The sequence below is a fragment of the Sus scrofa genome, chromosome 13 (assembly GCF_054392235.1).
Source record: "Sus scrofa isolate SSC_HxYL_T2T_F1_AM1 chromosome 13, Sscrofa_HxYL_maternal_Yorkshire_Landrace_v2.0, whole genome shotgun sequence".
Lineage (NCBI taxonomy): Eukaryota > Metazoa > Chordata > Mammalia > Artiodactyla > Suidae > Sus > Sus scrofa.
Window position 1 is genome coordinate 56,459,445 of NC_139395.1, and position 19,250 is coordinate 56,478,694.

The 19,250-nt window shown below is 39.5% G+C and overlaps 1 protein-coding gene across 34 annotated transcripts in view; it reads right to left on the minus strand.

Annotated features, from left to right (window-relative positions):
• Positions 1-19,250, minus strand: part of FHIT (fragile histidine triad diadenosine triphosphatase) — a 1,441,601-nt gene that overhangs the window by 179,401 nt on the left and 1,242,950 nt on the right. For 27 of the 34 annotated variants that reach the window (XM_021070759.2, XM_084988813.1, XM_084988796.1 and 24 more), the window contains one exon: positions 5,651-5,719. The exons of 3 other annotated variants lie outside the window; for them this stretch is intronic. In XM_021070759.2, the coding sequence (XP_020926418.1) occupies positions 5,651-5,719 (69 nt within the window). Of the gene's footprint in view, positions 1-2,224; positions 5,720-19,250 lie in introns of those variants that run through there. 4 more of the 34 variants (XM_084988817.1, XM_084988816.1, XM_084988818.1 and 1 more) reach the window with 2 other exon arrangements.

The following is a 19,250-nucleotide window of genomic DNA, read 5'->3' on the forward strand; positions in this document are numbered from 1 at the left end:
TCACCCATAAACATTTAATGAATTGTCCAATACAGTTATGAGAATTGCTTATTTGGGACACAGCTAAAGTAAGCCTTACTGAGTTAATGAGATGATGTAATGGCAGTAGGCTGTATACACTCTCCTATCCAAGGACCCATTTATGTCATTATCATAATCTTCATCAACTTTTCAAGATAATAGAGGGTCCACCAAGTTCAGAGAAGGCCTCACATAATTCATGGAACTTTAAATAACATAGACATAGAAAGAGTTTAGGAATACCAGATAAATAAAATCTGCATGGAGAACCATAAAGAAAGGGCCTTATAAGAGATTCTACCTTGGAAAGGGTGGAGTATGAATGTAGTTTTGAGGGACACAAGGGACTCATCCTCTGAAATGAGGAAGATAAATTACTGAACGAAATGTATAAACAGAACAGAAAGATGAAGGAAGAACAGAGGAAGATAAACTCAGGAATGATCATTAAGGTTAGAAAGAAAGAGAAACTCTTGAGCTTGCTTTCAGCAAATCCCACATCTATATTGGTTACAGACATGCAATTTGGGTTGGCAGGGAGGCGAGTTTCTTATAAGCTTTGACATGTGCCTACCAGACTTGCTTAGCAATCAGAAAAGGCTCATAATTACTTCACCAAGTCCTTTCGATGTGCCACAATTTGCAGCCGTCGGCATGCTGATTTCTGACCAACAGACTTCGTTCTGTCAATGCTCCATTAAATTAACCACAGATGGCTGATATCGCCATGTCAGAATCTCACTCAAGGTAGCTATGAGTTAATAAATTGACTTTCTAAAAAGCAAGATGCTTTCTTCTTTTAAATTGTGTAAGGAATAGTAGTGAATGTCAAGTTCCTCTCTTTTAATGTTCCATTCTTTCATATATTCATTCACTTAAGGAATATGTATTTACCCATTCTATACCAGATTAGGTCCCTATTCTCAGGGCTTTACAGGGGATGCAGGCAGTGAATAATAAACTTACAAATTATTTCACATGTGGTCAGTGTTATGAAAGAAAATATACCTGGAAATATGATAGCCTTACCATAGAGGGGATAGGGGATTAGTATCATAGATGAGGTGGGAGGGGCAGAGGTCAGTGAAAAGGACTCATTGAGGAGGTAATACTTGGATTGAGATTTGGAAGAGGATATGAAGCCACATGAAGGAGAAGCATAGATGGAAGGAGTTATAGGCAATGAAAACAGCATATGCAAAGCCCCTGAGGTGGGAACAATAATTATGGATCTGACAAAAGCAAGTGATGAGAAGGAAGGAGAGTAAAAGGAGATGGAGAGGTACTCAGATGCCTACTGAAGTTAAAGAACTCATCCAGGGCCATAGCACTGTGAGTGAGGAAGGAAGGAAGTGTGATGGGTGTTACAGATGAATGGCATGCAGACTAGACAGAGGATGCTGGGGACCAGTGATATATGACTGGTAGAGAAAAGAGGAGTAGCCCATGAAATAGGCGGGGTCTCTATCAAATGCCTTCAGGGGCCAGGCAGATATCATAAACAAGTGAGGCAAGCTGGGAAAGAGCTAGGGAGTGGGAGTGGCCTAGTGAATGAGTGACATGCCTAATAGCATCCACACTCATTGAAAAGGATGTTGCAGGAAAAATAAAGCATGTCATTTAATAATACTTTGCAAGCAAAATAAAATGCTTCTGAGAAGGAAGGCAAAACCCATGGACATCAATTGGCAACACTGAGTTGGAAGAAAAGCAGGAAGTTGGCTGGGAAGGGGAAAAATCATTATAGTGATCTCATACAAATCAAGAAAGAGTTATATCTTATATTTCCATAAACTGAAGAAGAAAGAATATGTTTTATTAGGTAGTAACCCAAACACTGTAATACTAACAACAACAAGACAAAAAAAAAAAAAACAAAAAAAAAACAAAAAACCTTACACTATGTGCTGCAGAACTTGTATAACCTAAAAATGGAAGTTATCATCAAATGATCAGATATGTAAAGACAGAAATCACAGAACTACCTGGTCCATTCAAGAACTGGATGAAGGAGTTCCCATTGTGGCTTAGGAGGTTAAGAAACCAACTAATATCCATGAGGGTACAGGTTTGATCCCTGGCCTCGCTCAGTGGGCTAAGGATCTTGGCATTGCCACAAGCTGTGGCATAGGCCACGGTCATGGCTTGGATCTGGAGTTGCTGTGGTTGTAGCATAGGCCAGCAGCTGCAGCTCTGATTCGACCGCTAGTCTGGGAACTTCCATATGTCATGGGTGTGGCTCTAAAAATAAAAAAGAACAGCATAGAGAAGTCTTCCTGAAGAATCATGGCCATCTACTCTGTGCTTGCACAGATCTAGGGATGGGAAGCTTCCTCCCTCACAAGGCATTCTCAGTGTTAAGAAGTTTCTATCAATTTGACCTGTTATGTGGAACTGGTATCTGCCTCCTTGATGCCTAATAGTTCCAGATCTGCCCTCTGGAACCACATAGAAAAAGACCTTTCATACCTTTTCTACTTGCCAGCCCTTCAGATTTCTAGAAAAAGTGACTTTGTCACTGTCTTCCCTCTGCAAGCCCTCTCTTCTTCAGACAAAATTTCTTCACCTTCAATGACTCCCCAGGTAACTATTTCCAGGCTCTGTCATTCCAATCACCTTTCTGTGAACCTTCTCCAATTTGTCACCATCCGTCTTAAAACAGTGCCCAGGGAGAAAACACAACATTCCTAGCCAATTTATAATATAGAGCTTCTCCAGGCATCATTTTCTATTTCAGCAGTAGTCAGAATACAATTACATTTTATGCAGCTCGGTCTCCCACTGTCTCTGCTCCCACTCCCGACCCTCCAAGGCAGGCAGTTTGTTGTATTTCATGGAGAGATGCATAATCTGGAGTGAGTACGCCGATCAGTATAGAGCAGGCTGCCCCTCATCACTCTATCATTTCCGATTAAGATTACTCAGTCTAATGTCCGTTATGTCTTTTACCGATAATGCCTGTGCAATGACTCCTGTTTTTCCTGTGGCTTTCTAACTTTTCTGTTACCTTCTTATGTACTCAAATTGGAGACATATTTTTGTACCAAAGGAAGATGAGACTTGGAATGAGTAGTTCAAGACAGAGGGAAAATTGGAAATGTGACCCTTGAAAAGAGCTCTAGATCAGGGTATTCAATGACCTGGCTTCAAATCCATTTAGTCATCATCACTTTTTTTTTTTTTTAAGAAAAGCAAAACTAATAACGGTAATAAGAACAGAAGCCTACTTATTAGTAAATGCTTAGTATGTACCAAACCCTTTAACAAGCTTTTCACGTACAGTATGTTATATATTGCATGCCACTATCTTAAGAAATGTATAGACTGTATATTATCTACATTTTAAAGAAAATGGGATTCAAACAGAGTTTAAGTGACTTGACCAATGTCACATGATTAGTAGGTGGCACTGGGATTTGAACCCTAAATCTTCCTGTCTCCAAAGTTCAGTCTCTTTAAGTCTCATACCACAATCTCTCTTACTGTGTACTTATGATTTCACAAAAAAATCAAAATACAAAACAAAACTCTTTTAGTAATTACTTTTCCTGAGATGCTTTTTGCAATAGACAGGAGTTGAAATATGTGTTCCTTCACCTATGGGGATGGAGACACTGGGAGAGCATGTGCACACGTGCACAGACACACACACACAGACACACACACACACACACACACACACACACACACACACATGGGCAAAGGAATAAGGAGAGAAGCACAACACCCCAACCTCAGCCTTGGGCACCATGTCTCGAACTAGGCTGAAATGTAGCCCGGCAGTTTCAGTCACAGCACATTTGGAATATAAACAAGATTTCAAGGTGACAGTTCAGTCTAAGAAAACAGTGTTTTCAAGCACTTTTAATACCACTTTAGCAGTATTCACTTGCTTATAAATCATGCACTAATTTATTCATTAACATAGCCTGTACTTAGCAACATTTTATTAATCTTAGTTTATGCTAATAAGATCTGTACTTATATTTTTTAAAAACACATCTCTTTGTAATTACTCCATAATTCTGATTTTCTTCCAATACAAACTAAGCTCTTACTCACCCCAAACTATATAGTCATTTCCATATCCAGTGAAAATGAGTTCAAATTAAAATATTATAGGATATAGCTTTGAGAACACACAGATTTGAGAGGAAGGCTATTCCCAAACCTAGCCCTGCATCAGAATCTCCTGGGGACTTTCTCATGCTCACATAATTATCAATTCCTATGTGCCTCTGTAACACACTGGATCATATCTTTAGGGATAGGACCTCCTGGGAAGTGAGATGTTACAGCAATTGGTCCAGAGACCAGTACTTAGGGCCTGGTGATTAGAGAATGTATACCCTACACAGGCCCACTGTAGCCCTTGGAAAACACAAGCTGTATAAGGCAGTGAGAGATGCCCCAATTTTACCATTACTAGTCACCTCAAAGAATCTAGTGCATCCCAGAAAAGTTAATACTAAGTGTTATTATTAATAGCTGACCTTCTCATTCTTTATTTTTAGGTTCTGGGTATCCACTTTCATACCCAGTTACCACAAAGAACCCCTATAAATACAAAAAAAAAAAAGATGCATAAAAACACTACACATGTTTTTCTTTAAAAGTTTCTGTCTTGGCTATAAACCAGGTGGAAATAATCACAGGGGTAGAGCCACATGACAAAACAAAGATTTTTAAATGTACTTTAAACATTATTCTAAAAGGTTAGAAGAGTGACCAATAGATGGCTAAAGTGGCTCCCATCTCCTATTAGATACCCATGGCAGACATCGCTAAGCAATCGTAGCACTTTTACATACCTCATCCAAAAACAGCCTCAAAGCTCTTTCCAACCAAACACTCCAGGGAACCATTGCTACCTCATTGGCTCTTTACATGTAGGGAACTTATTTGCCCTTCCCTAGCTAGCATAAGGAGTTAAACTGAAATTATCTTCTTCTATTTTGTATCAGCAGATTCATTATAGGCTGTATCTTCCACTTGGCACAGACAAACATCTAAAGATTTTCATGGAGACAAGGTCCTAAGAGCAAATCACTTGGCTCTTGCTGTCCATCTTTATATAGTGGTTTCACATTTATATCTCTGAATAAAAGTATCCAGAAATAAGTTAACTGCTAAATGCTTATGACACATGGGTTATGCTCTTATCATTCAAACCAACCTAGTTTCTGCTGACCAGAATTCAAAGTTCCACTGAATAAATGCTATCAGGAAAGACAAGCTGAGTTTCAAAAATAGTTTTAAAATTAAAAGTAGCATTTGACTAAAAAAATCATATACCAATCTGCTTGATTCCTATTGCTGGCACTGTAGGTTATCTCCTACGGAGCTTCTGGGCTGTATCTCCATGCAAATGTTTGGCATCGTGGTTAATGAGAGACAAGGACACTTGGTTTCTGCCAGATTTCATTTGAAAAAGAAAATCACTAAAATTCATTTGTCTTCAGTTTCTGTTATGCCCATTCCTGGCTCCTTGGCCTCTACTGCCACTTCTCAAGTCTCATTGGGTGAAGAACCCAACTAAGACCATATATCCAGGGTTCCTGGTTCATTAGTTGATTTCACACAGCCAGCCCCTATGATCAAACAATAAGATCAGAGAGAACAGACCCACCTCATCATAGATGCTGTCATTCCTGTGAAAGTCCCCAGCCTTCCTTGGAAGAACGTGGATGTGAACATGCTGAAATGCACAAGAAAGAAAAAAAATAAAATGCAACTGTCTTCCCATGTATTTCTAGACTTGACAGTGATGTGCTCATGAAGCCCAATTACTCCACATTGGTTCCTGCTGGATTATTTTTCAGAGGATGACGATCACCTTCAGGAACCATATCTGAAATCTGCAGAGAATAGAGGGGCACAAAACGAGGGAACAAGGTGAAGGCACATAGGAGTGTTTGAGTGAAATGCCGGTATTTTAGGGGCTCTGTGGATTTATTCATAGTTGTCAGTCTTGGTTGTATTTAGCTAGTGCTTTGAAATGACAGCGAGTCTTAAGAGGTGACCATAGCAACTCTGAAAGTGACAAAAAGTAAGAACTGGCTAGCAGGAAACTGCTAAACTAAAGAGCACATGAGTGAGAGTAGAAAGGTGTATGGACCAAATTACAGAACCAGGGCTTCCAATAATACTCACATAATAGTGATATAAATAGTTCTCGCTTATTAAGTGTTGAGTGACTATGATAAGAAAGCTCTTGCTTGGCATTTATCTCATTTAATGCCCTGAATAATCCCCTGAGGCAAGTTTTACTATGATCTCCATTTTACAGATGAGGAAATCTCTACTCAGACAGGACAAGGTCCCCCAGGAAGTGGTAGAGTCAGCACAGGAAACCAGCCCATTTAGCCCTCACCCCCACGTGCTTCATCAGCACATAGCACTGATTCTGTGAAGTTAATCTTTTAAACGGCCCATTTCTCTAGTCTACTAAAGCACCCAGGTAATATACATAGCAATGCCATTAGGCAGAGATCATGAATCAAGGCACACGGCATATCTAATTCAGTATATCCTTCAAGGCTAAACTGCCATTTGAAAGTTTTACTTTCCAAATAGCCTCTATCGTACCTCAGCTGAAGTTAAACCTCACTCCTGCCCTTGAGCTAAGTTCCCACGGAAGGAACGTGAAAACCAAAAGCCTAAATGTGGAGAGGCAGACAGAGAATCAAACCTAGTCTCTGATCACACCCACCACTTCTTGATTACAGCGATCAGGCTGCATGCCTCTAAAGGGCCTCTGGAGAATGTAAGATTAAGTGACCCTGTGGCTGTGCTGCAGGAGGAGGGGAAAATTATATGCTATTAAAGCAGAGGCAGGGAACAAGGCGGTCCAAGGTGAATGAAGCAGAGAGGTGCTTCACATCAGCCCCTCAGCACACAGTCCCCAAAGAGTGATGTGTTTTTCACAGAATATTCTTCTGTCAATGACAAAACCAGTCATAGCTTCCTCAGCAACTGGGATGAGTACATTACTAAGTGAAGCTGACTATGCGAGCAGAGAGAGACGGGGGGAAAGGGTATAGGGAAAAATACCTCACACAATACTCACGGAACTAAATTCTGAGGAGGAAGCAGTGTAGGATGGGCACAGGCTAAAACTGATTAACATATGTGGGTTTGTTGACTTAAAATCAAGATCAGAAAAATGCTGCTGTACAAGGAAATAACTTGGAAGGAGGCATCATTCAATATTTACTTTTCAAATCTGCTGCTACCCCTTCCCCATGTCTTTGTTTCCTCTTGGCTTCCTTTCTCCTTCTCTTCTTCCTTTCTTCCCCCAGTCCTCTTTCCCTGCACCCCTTTCCTTCCTTCTATCCACTCATCCATGCATCCATCCATTCATCCACCATCTTCCTGGTACTTTCTAAAAATTGGGTATTTCAGACCAGTGTTCTGCAGCTAAACTGCCTCATGCAAATCCTGGATCTACTACTTACTAGCCTTGTGGTCTTGTCTCATAAAGCCCTTATCTCAGTATCCTCATCTAGAATGAGAATTGCAACTGTTTCACTTCATAAAATTGTTAAAAGGCTCAAACCTGCTAACCATGTCCTGAGCATACTGTTTAGTACATAGTACTCTTTACATGTAGCTTCGGTGGTATTATTCTTCTTATGTTTATTGTTTTTTTAACTGTCAGATTGAGCAGAGATGGCATTCAGGGGTTGGTTCCAACACCAGTAAGGAAGAAAGAGTTTCTGCTGTGGCACAATGGGATCAGCAGAGTATCTATAGCACTGGGACTGCAGGTTCAGTGGGTTAAGGATTGGGGCGTTGCAAGCTGCAACTGCAGCTCAGATCTGATACCTGGCCCAGAACTCTCTATGCTACAGGGTGGCCAAAAAAGAAAAAAAATAAAAATAAAAAGAAAGGAAAAAAAAAAAAAAAAAAAAAACCTCTTTGAATGGAACATGGGTAAAGTGATTCTGTTGCTAACGTTATTTCTGTGGCTTTGACTAGTGGTTCTCAAATCTAAGCAAAACACAGATCACCAGGCTCCCAAAATTTGCATTTCTGACAAACTCCAGTAATGCCACTGTAGCTGGTCCAGGCCACACTTTGAGAACCATGGTCTGGACTATTTACCTGGTTCCTGACCTCCCCTCTCGAAAGCATGCTAAGTGGGCACCAAGGTCACCCACTGTTTTGTCTGTCCTACTGCATTAAAGGAGACCTATTACTGAATGCCTCCCTGGCTCCCTGCTCTCTGGTCACTCTCTGTGCCTTGTCTTAGGAATGTGCTTGTCCTTGTCCACTAATAACATACAGGTGGCTGTGAACTTATATTTGGGGAATCTCCTGGGTCCAGGCCCATCCCACGCCTCCTTTTCTTAAATTTGCTTTCCTGGATTTAGTGTTCAGGTCTATCTCTATAGGCTCTGTTACCACCCATTCCTGGAAATGCCACTCTTGATCACTGGTAACAACTTTAAATTCACCATGACATTGATAACAGCAAACAGCTTGCTGTATAGGTGATTTTTCTCAAGGGCATAGATCTTAACCCTGTCTGATATCTGAACTTAAATTCTTAAGTGACAAACTGATCACAAAATCCTGACAACCCACTCAACTTTTCAGAAAGAGGAAATCATGGTAAAGCCAGCTCAAAATCTTGCTTTTGTGAAGAAATACTATTGCCATGGCCTTCCAACAGAATTGCATTCTGACCAAACCCCCATGTAGAGCAGGCAAAAACAATTGGACTGAATTTGTTCTTAATGAATTCATACTGAGCTTTTATGATGACAGCTTACTTTTTTAAATGCAAAAAAAAAAAAAAACACTAAATTTTGCTAGAGTTTCAAGCAGTATAGTTGCTCGATGTGGAAAAGTATTTTTTAAAAATTCATGATGCACCATGTACCAAAAAAGTTTTTGTGGTCAACTAAAATTCTACAATGGTCACTAGCATAGTATCAGAGATGATCTACCCAAAAGACACATGGTTAAATTTGTTCAATTAGAAATCCAGAAGCGTATTTATGGAGAACTCCTCTCTTTATTCATATAACATCTATTTACATTTTTTCCTAACACCTACATTTATTCATGTAAAATATTTATAACCAGGTGCTACTCTAGAAATGAGGGATATAGTACTGAACAAGACAAAGTTCCTGTCTCCATAGAGCTACAAATGCACTGGGTGATGCATAAAATAAACAAGTAAATAAATATACAATTTAACTTCAGGTGGATATAAGGGTCATGCAAAAAACTGTAGTGGGACAAGGTAAAAATTCAGAATTGGGATGCTTCAACATTTAAACGAATGAGAAGTACGACACAGATTAATGATACAGCAGAGAAGGAAGCAAACAGAGAGGGTTAATTCAGAGAAATGCAAATCAATACTACAGTGAGGTACCACTTCACACAGGTCAGAATAGCTGTCATTAATAAGTCTACAAGTAACAAATGCTGGAGAAGATGTGGAGAAAAGGGAACCCTCCTACACTGTTGGTAGGGATATAAATTGGTACAACCACCAATGGAGATTTCTCAGAAAACTAAAAATAGAACTACCATATGATCCAGCAATCCCACTCCTGGGCATATATAAACAAACAAAACTATCATTTGAAAAGATACATGCACCCCATATTCATTGCAGCGCTATTCACAATAGCCAAGACAGGGAAACAACATAAATGTCCATTGACAGATGAAGGATTAAGAAGATGAGCTACATGGAATTCTACTCAGCCATAAAAAGGAAAAAATAATGTCATTTGCAGAACAGGGATGCAACTAGAGATTCTTATACTAAGTGAAGTAAGTCAGAAAGAGAAAGACAAATAGCATGTGATATCATTCATGTGTGGAATCTAAAATATGGCGCAAATGAACCTATCTATAAATAAGAAACAGATTCATAGACATAGAGAACAGACTTGCAGTTGCCAAGGGGGAGGAGGAGGGAGTGGGATGGACAGGGAATTTGGGATTAGTAGAGTCAAATTATTACATTTAGAATGGATAAGCAATGAGGTCCTACCATATAGCACAGGGAAGTATATCCTCTTAGGATAGAACATGATAGAAGATAATATGAGAAAAAGAATGTGTGTATATGTGTGTGTGTGTGTGTGTGTATGACTATGCTACACAGCAGACATTGGCACAACATTGTAAATCAATTATAGTTTAATAAAAATGCAAATAAATATATAAACAAGGAAGAAGGAATTTCAAGGAGGGTCTACTTACCAGAGTCAGTCCTGGTGAAAGCTTGATTTGGTTTCAATGAAAATGGGAGAATAAAACTTCACTAAAAAGCATGGAACAACATCTCCTCAGAAAAGAAAATCATGGACTTGGAGAAGAGACTTGTGGCTGCCTGATGGGAGGGGGAGGGAGTGGGAGGGATCGGGAGCTTGGGCTTATCAGGCACAACTTAGAATAGATTTACAAGGAGATCCTGCTGAATAGCAGTGAGAACTTTGTCTAGATACTCATGTTGCAACAGAAGATAGGGTGGGGAAAAAATGTAATTGTAATGTATACATGCAAGGATAACCTGACCCCCTTGCTGTACAGTGGGGAAATTAAAAAAAAAAAAAAAAAAGCATGGAACAAGATGCTCAGCATTATCAGTCATTAGAGAAATTAAAGTAAAAACCACAATGCAATATCTCTTAGCACTCAAGTGAATGGCAATATAAAAAAAGATAATAACAAGTATAGATGAGAATGTGGAGAATTATACATTCATAGGTTATATAATGTAAACTGATATCACTGCTTTGGAAATAGTTTGGCACTTCCTCAAAAAGTTAAACATACTGTTACCGATGATCCAGGATTCCACTCCTAAGTATGTACCAAAAAGATCTCAAAACATATCCACACAAAAAGTTGTACATGAACATTTATAGCAGTATTATTCATAAGAGCCAAACAGGGAAAGCAAGGCAAATGCCTATCAGGTAGTGAATGCATTAAAAAAAAAATGTGGTAGAGAAGACAATGGAATATGATTTGGCCATAAAAATGAATAAAGTACTGCTAAGTGAAAAAAATACACTAAGTGAGTTATGAAAAGTGAAAGAAGCTGAACACAAAAAGCCAGATATTGTATCATTCTGTCTATACGAAATGTCCAGAATAGGCAAATTCATAGGGATAGAAAGTAAACTAGCAGTTGCCAGGGGAATGGGGAAGGATTGCTAAGGGACATGACATTTCTTTTGGGGATGATGAATATATTCAAAAATTAGATAGTCATGGAGTTCCCGTTGTGGCACAGTGGTTAATGAATCTGACTAGGAACCATGAGGTTGCAGGTTCAATTCCTGGCCTTGCTCAGTGGGTTAAGGATCCGGCGTTGCCATGAGCTGTGGTGTAGGTTGCAGATGCGGCTCAGATCCCGTGTTGCTGTGGCTCTGGCATAGGCCGGTGACTACAACTCCGATTAGACCCCTAGCCTGGGAATCACCACATGCCGTGGGAGCAGCCCCAGAAAAGACAAAAAAAAAAAAAAAAAAAAAAAAAATTAGATAGTCATGATGGCTGCATCACTTTGTGAATATATTTAGAAAAACACGGAACTCTCTACAGAGAGTGACTTTTATGGGATATGAATAATATTTCAATAAAGCTGTTATAAAAAAAACTGAAGTGGATTTAAGAGGGCATGGAAGGAAAACAAAGGGAGATAAATAAGCACAAATAACTTTTCCAAGGAAAAGGAGCTTTGCAGAGAAATCAATGGCAATAGTTGCAGAGGAGGGAGAAAAATCTCTTTTAAGGAAGTACTTGTGTAAGTTTCCCGAGTCTACTAGTTTCTACAGTTACTTTTGTAATAGTAATAGTAGTAGTAATTGTTGCTAAGATTTATTGAAAACTCACTACCAATCCCTGTGCTGATTTACATCATTATTGCAATTCTTACAACACTGGCTAGAGGTTGTTCATAAATATATCACCATTTCCAAGTGACAAAATAAACCAAAGAGGTCAAGCAACTTGGCAAAGCTCCTACAGGGAGTGACCAGGAGCCAAAAGCTGAATCTGAGTCTGTTGTCAGACACCAGAGCATTTGCTTTTTACCAACAAATGACACCATTTCTCAGGAGACCACCCCGCATCTCCTGATTCCAAAGATAAGGACACCTCCTTGCCATGGCTTCTTGAGGCCTCTGCCAAGCTCTATGACTTCTCTGTAATGTCTTTGATCACATCTGCAAGTCATTTTGGACTTGCATCCATCAGAGGATGAAATCTGCCTTTGCCTACAGACTTTAATTCACTTAAAGCAAGGGCATTATCTCCTAAGTCCTATTTCTAATGTCTTCCAAGTTCAAAGCCATGCCCAATACAGTATAGATTAACCAAGTTATTCAATGTCAGGACTTTTTCCCCTTAATTTATTAGTTTTATATAGTCTGTACCAAGCAGTACATCCACTCTTCCCTGGCTCATCTGCTTGAGCAAATTTTAGCTCTTTTTAAAAGTCTTTTTGCTATCATTTTCTCCAAATGTAGGCTCTCTCTGAGCTTTAATATTTTGATAGAATTTTTATAGGTCCTACCTCTTTTTACTACCTGGTGTCTCCTTTTGAACACATGTACTTTATCCCATACTCATCTGAAGATGGTCAGTGTAGTCACACTGATGTGTTTTGTCCTTGTCAGAATATATTCCAATTTGGCTATAAGGGTTAAAATCATGGTGGAGGAGAAGGGCAAGGAAGACTAGAGGTAGAGAGTTACCTTGCTCCATAACTAGGTCTAACAACTTCTACCAGCTGCACCAATATGAACCCCTCTCCCTCAGATGGATGAAAAATCATAGAAGGCAAGTCTTATTCTTTTTTTTGTCTTTTTGCTATTTCTTGGGCCACTCCCACAGCATATGGAGGTTCCCAGGCTAGGGGTCCAATCGGAGCTGTAGCCACCTGGCCTATGCAAGAGCCACAGCAACGCAGGATCTGAGCCGCGTCTACAACCTACACCACAGCTCACGGCAATGCTGGATCCTTAACCCACTGAGCAAGGGCAGGGACCTAACCTGCAACCTCATGGTTCCTAGTCGGATTCCTTAACCACTGTGCCACTATGGGAACTCCAGCAAGTCTTATTCTAAAGAAGAACAAAAACACTGTTGTGGGAGGCAGAAAATGGCCCCCTCAGATAATGGCCCCCTCTAGTATGTCCATATCCTAGTCCCAGAGCTGGTGAATAAATTAGGTTGTATGGCAAAGAAGAATTAAGGGTGCAGAAAGATAAACATTGCTAACAGTTGACCTTAAAATAAGAACTTCATGAATGATCCTGAATTACCCACCCGTACTCAATGTAATTGCAAGGGTCCTTAAAAGTGGAAGAAAGTGAACATCATCAAACTTTTAAATTTAGTGGAATTCCCACCGTGGCTCAGAGGGTTAAGAACCTTGTAAGTATCAGTGAGGATGCAGGTTTGATCCCTGGCCTCCTTCAGTGGGTTAGGGATCTGGCATTGCTGTGAGCTGTGGTGTAGGTCACAGACATGGCTTGGATCCCACGTTTCTGTGGCTGTGGTGTAGGCCAGCAGCTGCAGCTCCCATTTGACCCCTAGCCTGGGAACCTCCATATCCTGCAGGTGAAGCCCTTTAAAAAAAAAAAAGAAAGAAAGAGAGAAACAAACTTTGAAATTTTGTGCTTCAAAGGATTTGGCCAAGAAAGTGAAAAGATAAACCACAAAATAATAGAAAAAACTTTTTGTAAGTCATCCATCTGATATGAGACATATCTAGGACATATAAAAAACTATGACAACTCAGTGAAAAGGACAAAAATCCCAACTTTAAAAAAAAAATGGGCAAAAGATGAATAGGCATTTCTCCAAAAAAGATGCATCAGTGGCCAAAAAGCACAGGGGCAGAGGTAGCAGGCTATTCCTTCGCAATTTCATAAGTCTGCCTCTCTCCCTCCTTCTCCCCTTTGTTTTTTCCCCCCTAGAGGCAGATGAGCATTCTTAAAACCAGCAGAAATAAGATTTGTCAGCATGAAACATACTACTAGTTAGAGGTCACAGAATTTATTGTCCAAATGGGAACTTTTGAGAGTGAAAGGAGGCATTGTTCATCACTAGGCTAGCTGTTCATAACTATGGAGAGTCCCCAACTTACAATGGTTCTACTTTAAAGTTTTTGACTTTACAATGGTATGAATGCTATATGCATTCAGTAGAAACCATTCTTTGAATTTTGATCTTTTCCTAGGCTAGTGATACGTAGTTCTGTATCGTCCAGTGATGATGGGCGGTGGCTGTCATCACAGCTCCCAGTGAGCCACTCAATCACAAGAGTAAACAATGGATACACTTAGAACCATCTGTACCCAGACAACCATTCTTTTTTCCACTTTCAGTCCAGCATTCAATAAAGCAAGCTATTCAACACTTTATTATAAAATAGGCTTTGCGTTAGAAGACTTGGCCCAAATGTAGGTGAATGTGTATTCTGAGCACATTTAAGGTAAACTGGCTAATCTATGATGTTCTATAGATTAAGTATATTAAACTCATTTTCACCTTAATGGCCCTTTCAACTTATGATGGGCTTATTGGGGTGTAACCCTGTAGTAAGTCAAAGAAGATAAAGTATAGGTCTAAATCCAGAGCTTCCAAATAAACTGGGACTCAACACTCACTCAAATATTTAACTGGGAAGGATGACAGCATAACAAAACTAAGATTTCACACCCTCTTAACAGGGCTTAGAATTTCAGTTCCACCCCTTTGACCAGTTTGATGATCTTGGACAATTCATTTACTCTCTGAAACCATCAGTTTCCTCATTTACAACAATGAAGACAGTAACAGTTCCTATGTTTTAGTGTTTTGGTGAGGATGTGAAAATGCATATAAAATATCATACAAGGTGACTAAGCAAATAATGCTCCCACATAAATCGTAAGAAGTGTTATAATCAATAATAACTTAAAAATGGGTGGATGAATGGTGTGATAGTGTGCCATAAATGCTTAAGATTTTTTACCTTATGAAAAAGAAATAATTAAATGATGCATCAGTGTTCTCTCTATAGAAAAGAAGCAGACTAAATTTGGTCAATTCTTCAAATAACCAATGAAAGAGAATACATCTCTCTAGACACCAGGCCTGCCTCGTTCCTATTGTTCAGCTGACAGCCTCAGAGTAGTGGGTGATGCATTTATTCCCATGTCTTCGTTACTGTCAGGGAGGGAGAAAACTTTCCTCTACCCTGCTGGGTTCCCACTGGTCTGAGAATTAAATTGACATGAGGCAGATAAATAGGAGAAAATCAAATTTAGTATTGTATGTATGGGAACCCCGAAACTATGAGAAGTTCAGAGATAGGAAAGTAGCATGAGGGACAGATGCCATCCTTATCTACGGAATAGGTTGGGAGATGGGTCTTCCAAGGACAAGGGGGTCATTCACAGGACGAGCAGAGTTTGGTAATTTGATGTTTGCTCTGCTATATAAATGACAATACAGTTAATCTCTGATAATACCTTTTTTTTATGGGAAAAATCCCCAATTGAAATTCATCTAGGTACTTAAGGGAGGAAAAGAAGTGTCTCTTGAGTCCATAGGGTCTGCATTGCCTTTAGCTCAAAATGATCCATGTGCCAGAGTGTACATTTTGAGGAGGTCTGTTCTGAACTCTTACATTACCTAGATTATCTACATAAGCTACAAGCACAAGAGAAAAGAAGCCTGGAACTTCTTTCTGAGACAGTAAATGGTTCTATTTGATGAAAAGAGGATGTTCTGCTCTTTGGAAATCAGGGAGATGCAGGAGATAGACACCAACAATCTATAGTAATTTGAGAGTTCCAGTCTTCTGGAGGCAGCCAAAGGAGTGAACAACTAGAGGCAAGATAATGGGAAGAGAGACTGTGTTGAAGCCTCATGGCCAGATGTTTCCCTCCACATGGCAGACACTCTACCACCATTCTTCCCTTTAATTCATTTAGTGAAGGAAAATGGAAGAAGCCACTGGAAATGTAATTATCTCTTGCTTTTCCCGTTTGAGTCTATTACACAAACAGTAGAGAGATTTCTCATTTTGTTCTGTTTATTACAGTAGGGTTAAAAAAAAAAAAAAGAAGAAGAAGAAGAAGAAGGAAGAGGAGTTCTCCCAGCACCTGTTTTCTTAATTGGTAGTGATTTCCTTGCCCCCTAAAGCGAGTGTATTCTCACAAGCAATGTCACCATCTTTATAAACATATCATTCAAACAGGAAAAGTGATGCAACTATGACAATAGCTCCCATTTCCTGCTCAGGGTAAGAATCCCATATGCCATTCACCTTTTATTTTCCTTTTCTTTGCAATCAGGTTTTCCTTTATAAAGACAAATGATAGAAAAGGTGAGTTTTCTTTCCCTATGTCCCTTTTAGAATTGGTGTGCAATGAGTAAGGGAGTTGATCTACATTTTATGTTGTTTCTGTTAAATTTCAGGGAAAGAGCCCCTTAAAATCAAGAAAACAAATCTCTCCTGGGTTTACGCACTGCCTATCACAGCATCTCATGTGATCCAGGGCTTTATGTCAGAGATGAGCCACTGGTGCTTGCAGAAAGGAAGATGGGGGAAATTGATTGGCAAAACAGATGCACTGACACCAGCTCATGTTTGTTCAGTTCTCTAGGCTTCCCTTCTCTGTAGAGGAGAAATTGAAGAAGAGCCTGCCAATTATTTCCACCTTGTGAACTTAAAGTCAAAAGGAAAAGACACATACTCAGAGTTCAGTGACACTTTACACAGCATCTGATTCCATCAGCTTTCTTTGATTTGACTTGAAAAGACTTTAATTTAAGAAAAAAAATTTGTAATTTAAAGTTGTCTGGTCACTAAAACTTCCTTTAAACTCTCATTGTGGTTTGGAGCCATACATCATGGAAACCATGATGCTCGGATGATGTACTGAACCCATGTATCATGAAAGCACCATCCCTCTCATGATATATTGTTACAACTCACAACTGGAACACTGCCAGTGGTGTATAGTTTAAAACACAGTTGTTAATCCACAAAATTCCACAGGGTCTCTGCAAATTCGGGGGGAATTTTTTGAAACTGAATGGTTCTTTATCTTTTATTTTTTTTTCTTAAAATTTCTCAGCTTGACTGGGACAACCAAGGCACCTGGAAAACAGTGTTGTTTCCTCTGTTTCATGAAAGGCATAGAAGCCAGCTGCAGTCTTCCAAAGGAAGGAGCTTATCACCAAGATGGTCAGAAACCATCAGTATGCCTGTGCCTTTTGATAGACAGCTCTTTTTTTTTTTTTTTTTTTTTTTCCCTGAGCTGACCATGTCCAGGTATCCTCAAGGCCCTGTGAGCAGACATACTCACTTCCAGGGATACTTACTTTGGAACTAAGTAGCTGGTAGTGTTTTCACATTGAACCTAAACTTAGTAGTGGAAGGTGAGGCCTCCCCAGACTAAGTAAGGCCAAATCCAACCATGAAGAAAATACAAGCTTTGTGCTGGTGACATCTTGGAGTAGAATATATTTAGCAAAGCTCACCATGGAATAGAACCTTCTAGTTCAGAGCAGAAACAGGCTGTCAAAAATATTTTTGAAACAACTATTGTATAATCATAATAATAAAATGTACTGAATGTTTGGCATATGCTGGCATTGGTCTAAGCACTTTATCTGGATTGCTCATATAATCCACACAATAATCTTATGCCTGAGAATACTTGTTTTATCTCTGCTTGGAAGGTGAGGCAAGACGAGAAAAATTGTAGCTGAAGAAATAGAAGCTTTGAGAGGTGAAGTGGGTAGGTTTTCTCAACTCCAAAGCCCAGGAATAGCACTTAGTACTGGCCCTCTAGTATAATTAAACACAGCCTAGCAGAAGTCATAATCTCATTTCCCTAAACATTAATCAACCTTAGGATATTGAACATGTGTACAAGGGAGGCCCAAAAGAACAGATCTCATAAGTTTGAGATCAATCTTATAAAATGTTCTAAATTATTTTTTGGCTCATGATTGGTTTTCAAAGTGACATAACAGCTTCAAGGTCTTAACACTGGTAAGAAGAGAGTAGAATTTGCGATCATTATCCTTAGAAAAGTTGACCAACTCAAACAAGATTTATAAAGCCATGATAATTCACATCCCCACACCATTAGGTTATGCTCATACAACAACACAGGTGGAATCTCGGGTAGACCCTTCCAGGATAAAGAGTCTTTCTGTTTAGCCACACAAGCAAGTAAGAGGTTCTTTGTGAAAGTGGTTCTGTTGGCTGCCTTGCAGGGAGATGTCCTTAGTGACAACTCCAGTAAAAACAACTTTCGGAGTTCCTGTCATGGTGCAGCAGAAATGAATCTGACTAGGAACCATGAGGTTGCAGGTTTGATCCCTGGCCTCACTCAGTGGGTTAAGGATCTGGCGTTGCCATGAGCTGTGGTGTAGGTTGCAAAGGCTGCTTGGATCCTGTGTTGCTGTGGCTCTGGTGTAGGCTGGCAGCTATAGCTCTGATTCAACCCCTAGCCTGGCAATTTCCATGTGCCATGGGTATGGTCCTAAAAAAAAAAAAAAAAAAAAAAAAAAAAAAAGAGAGAGAGAGAGATACAAAGAATATTTCAGGATTTGTCACCCTTGTTTTTTATCGGCTCTCCTTGGAGTCGCTGTGTTTACATTCTCTTGGAAGGAAAAAATTTAGAAATGTTCTTTCCTCCATATGGTGTTCCTTTCCCTTCTTATCTCCATCTTTTTCTCAGTTTTTGAGTCAGCTCAAATGCCATGTCCTTTGTGTAGCCTTCAGACTTCCCAAAGCTCTTCGGATTCTTTGTATTCATCTCCATGGTGGCTTTTTACCACAAAATATCAAGAATTACAGTTTTCTTTCTTCCATCCATCAGGTTAGGTCATTACTTATTATATTTTTTCTTGTTTCCTCGGCCAAACCCCAGATTCCAGCTTAGAGGACACACTGTGTAAATTATTGGATGCATAGATAAGTAGATGACTAAATGGATAGACAAATGGATGAATGGGTGGATGGATGGATGATTGGTTGGGAAGATGACTTAGTACTCTTAATTTGTTAGCTCACTTAAAAAAAAAAAAAGGAAAAGGAAACCTCATATACACAGTTTCTCTTCACAAACTTGTCTTTTCCCTCTGCTTAGGATTCAAGGATGCAGTCCATTATGCCTGCCTGGCGCACACCTTTCTTCCCTCCTAAAAAGTATCTTTTCAACAAAATGTAAGTT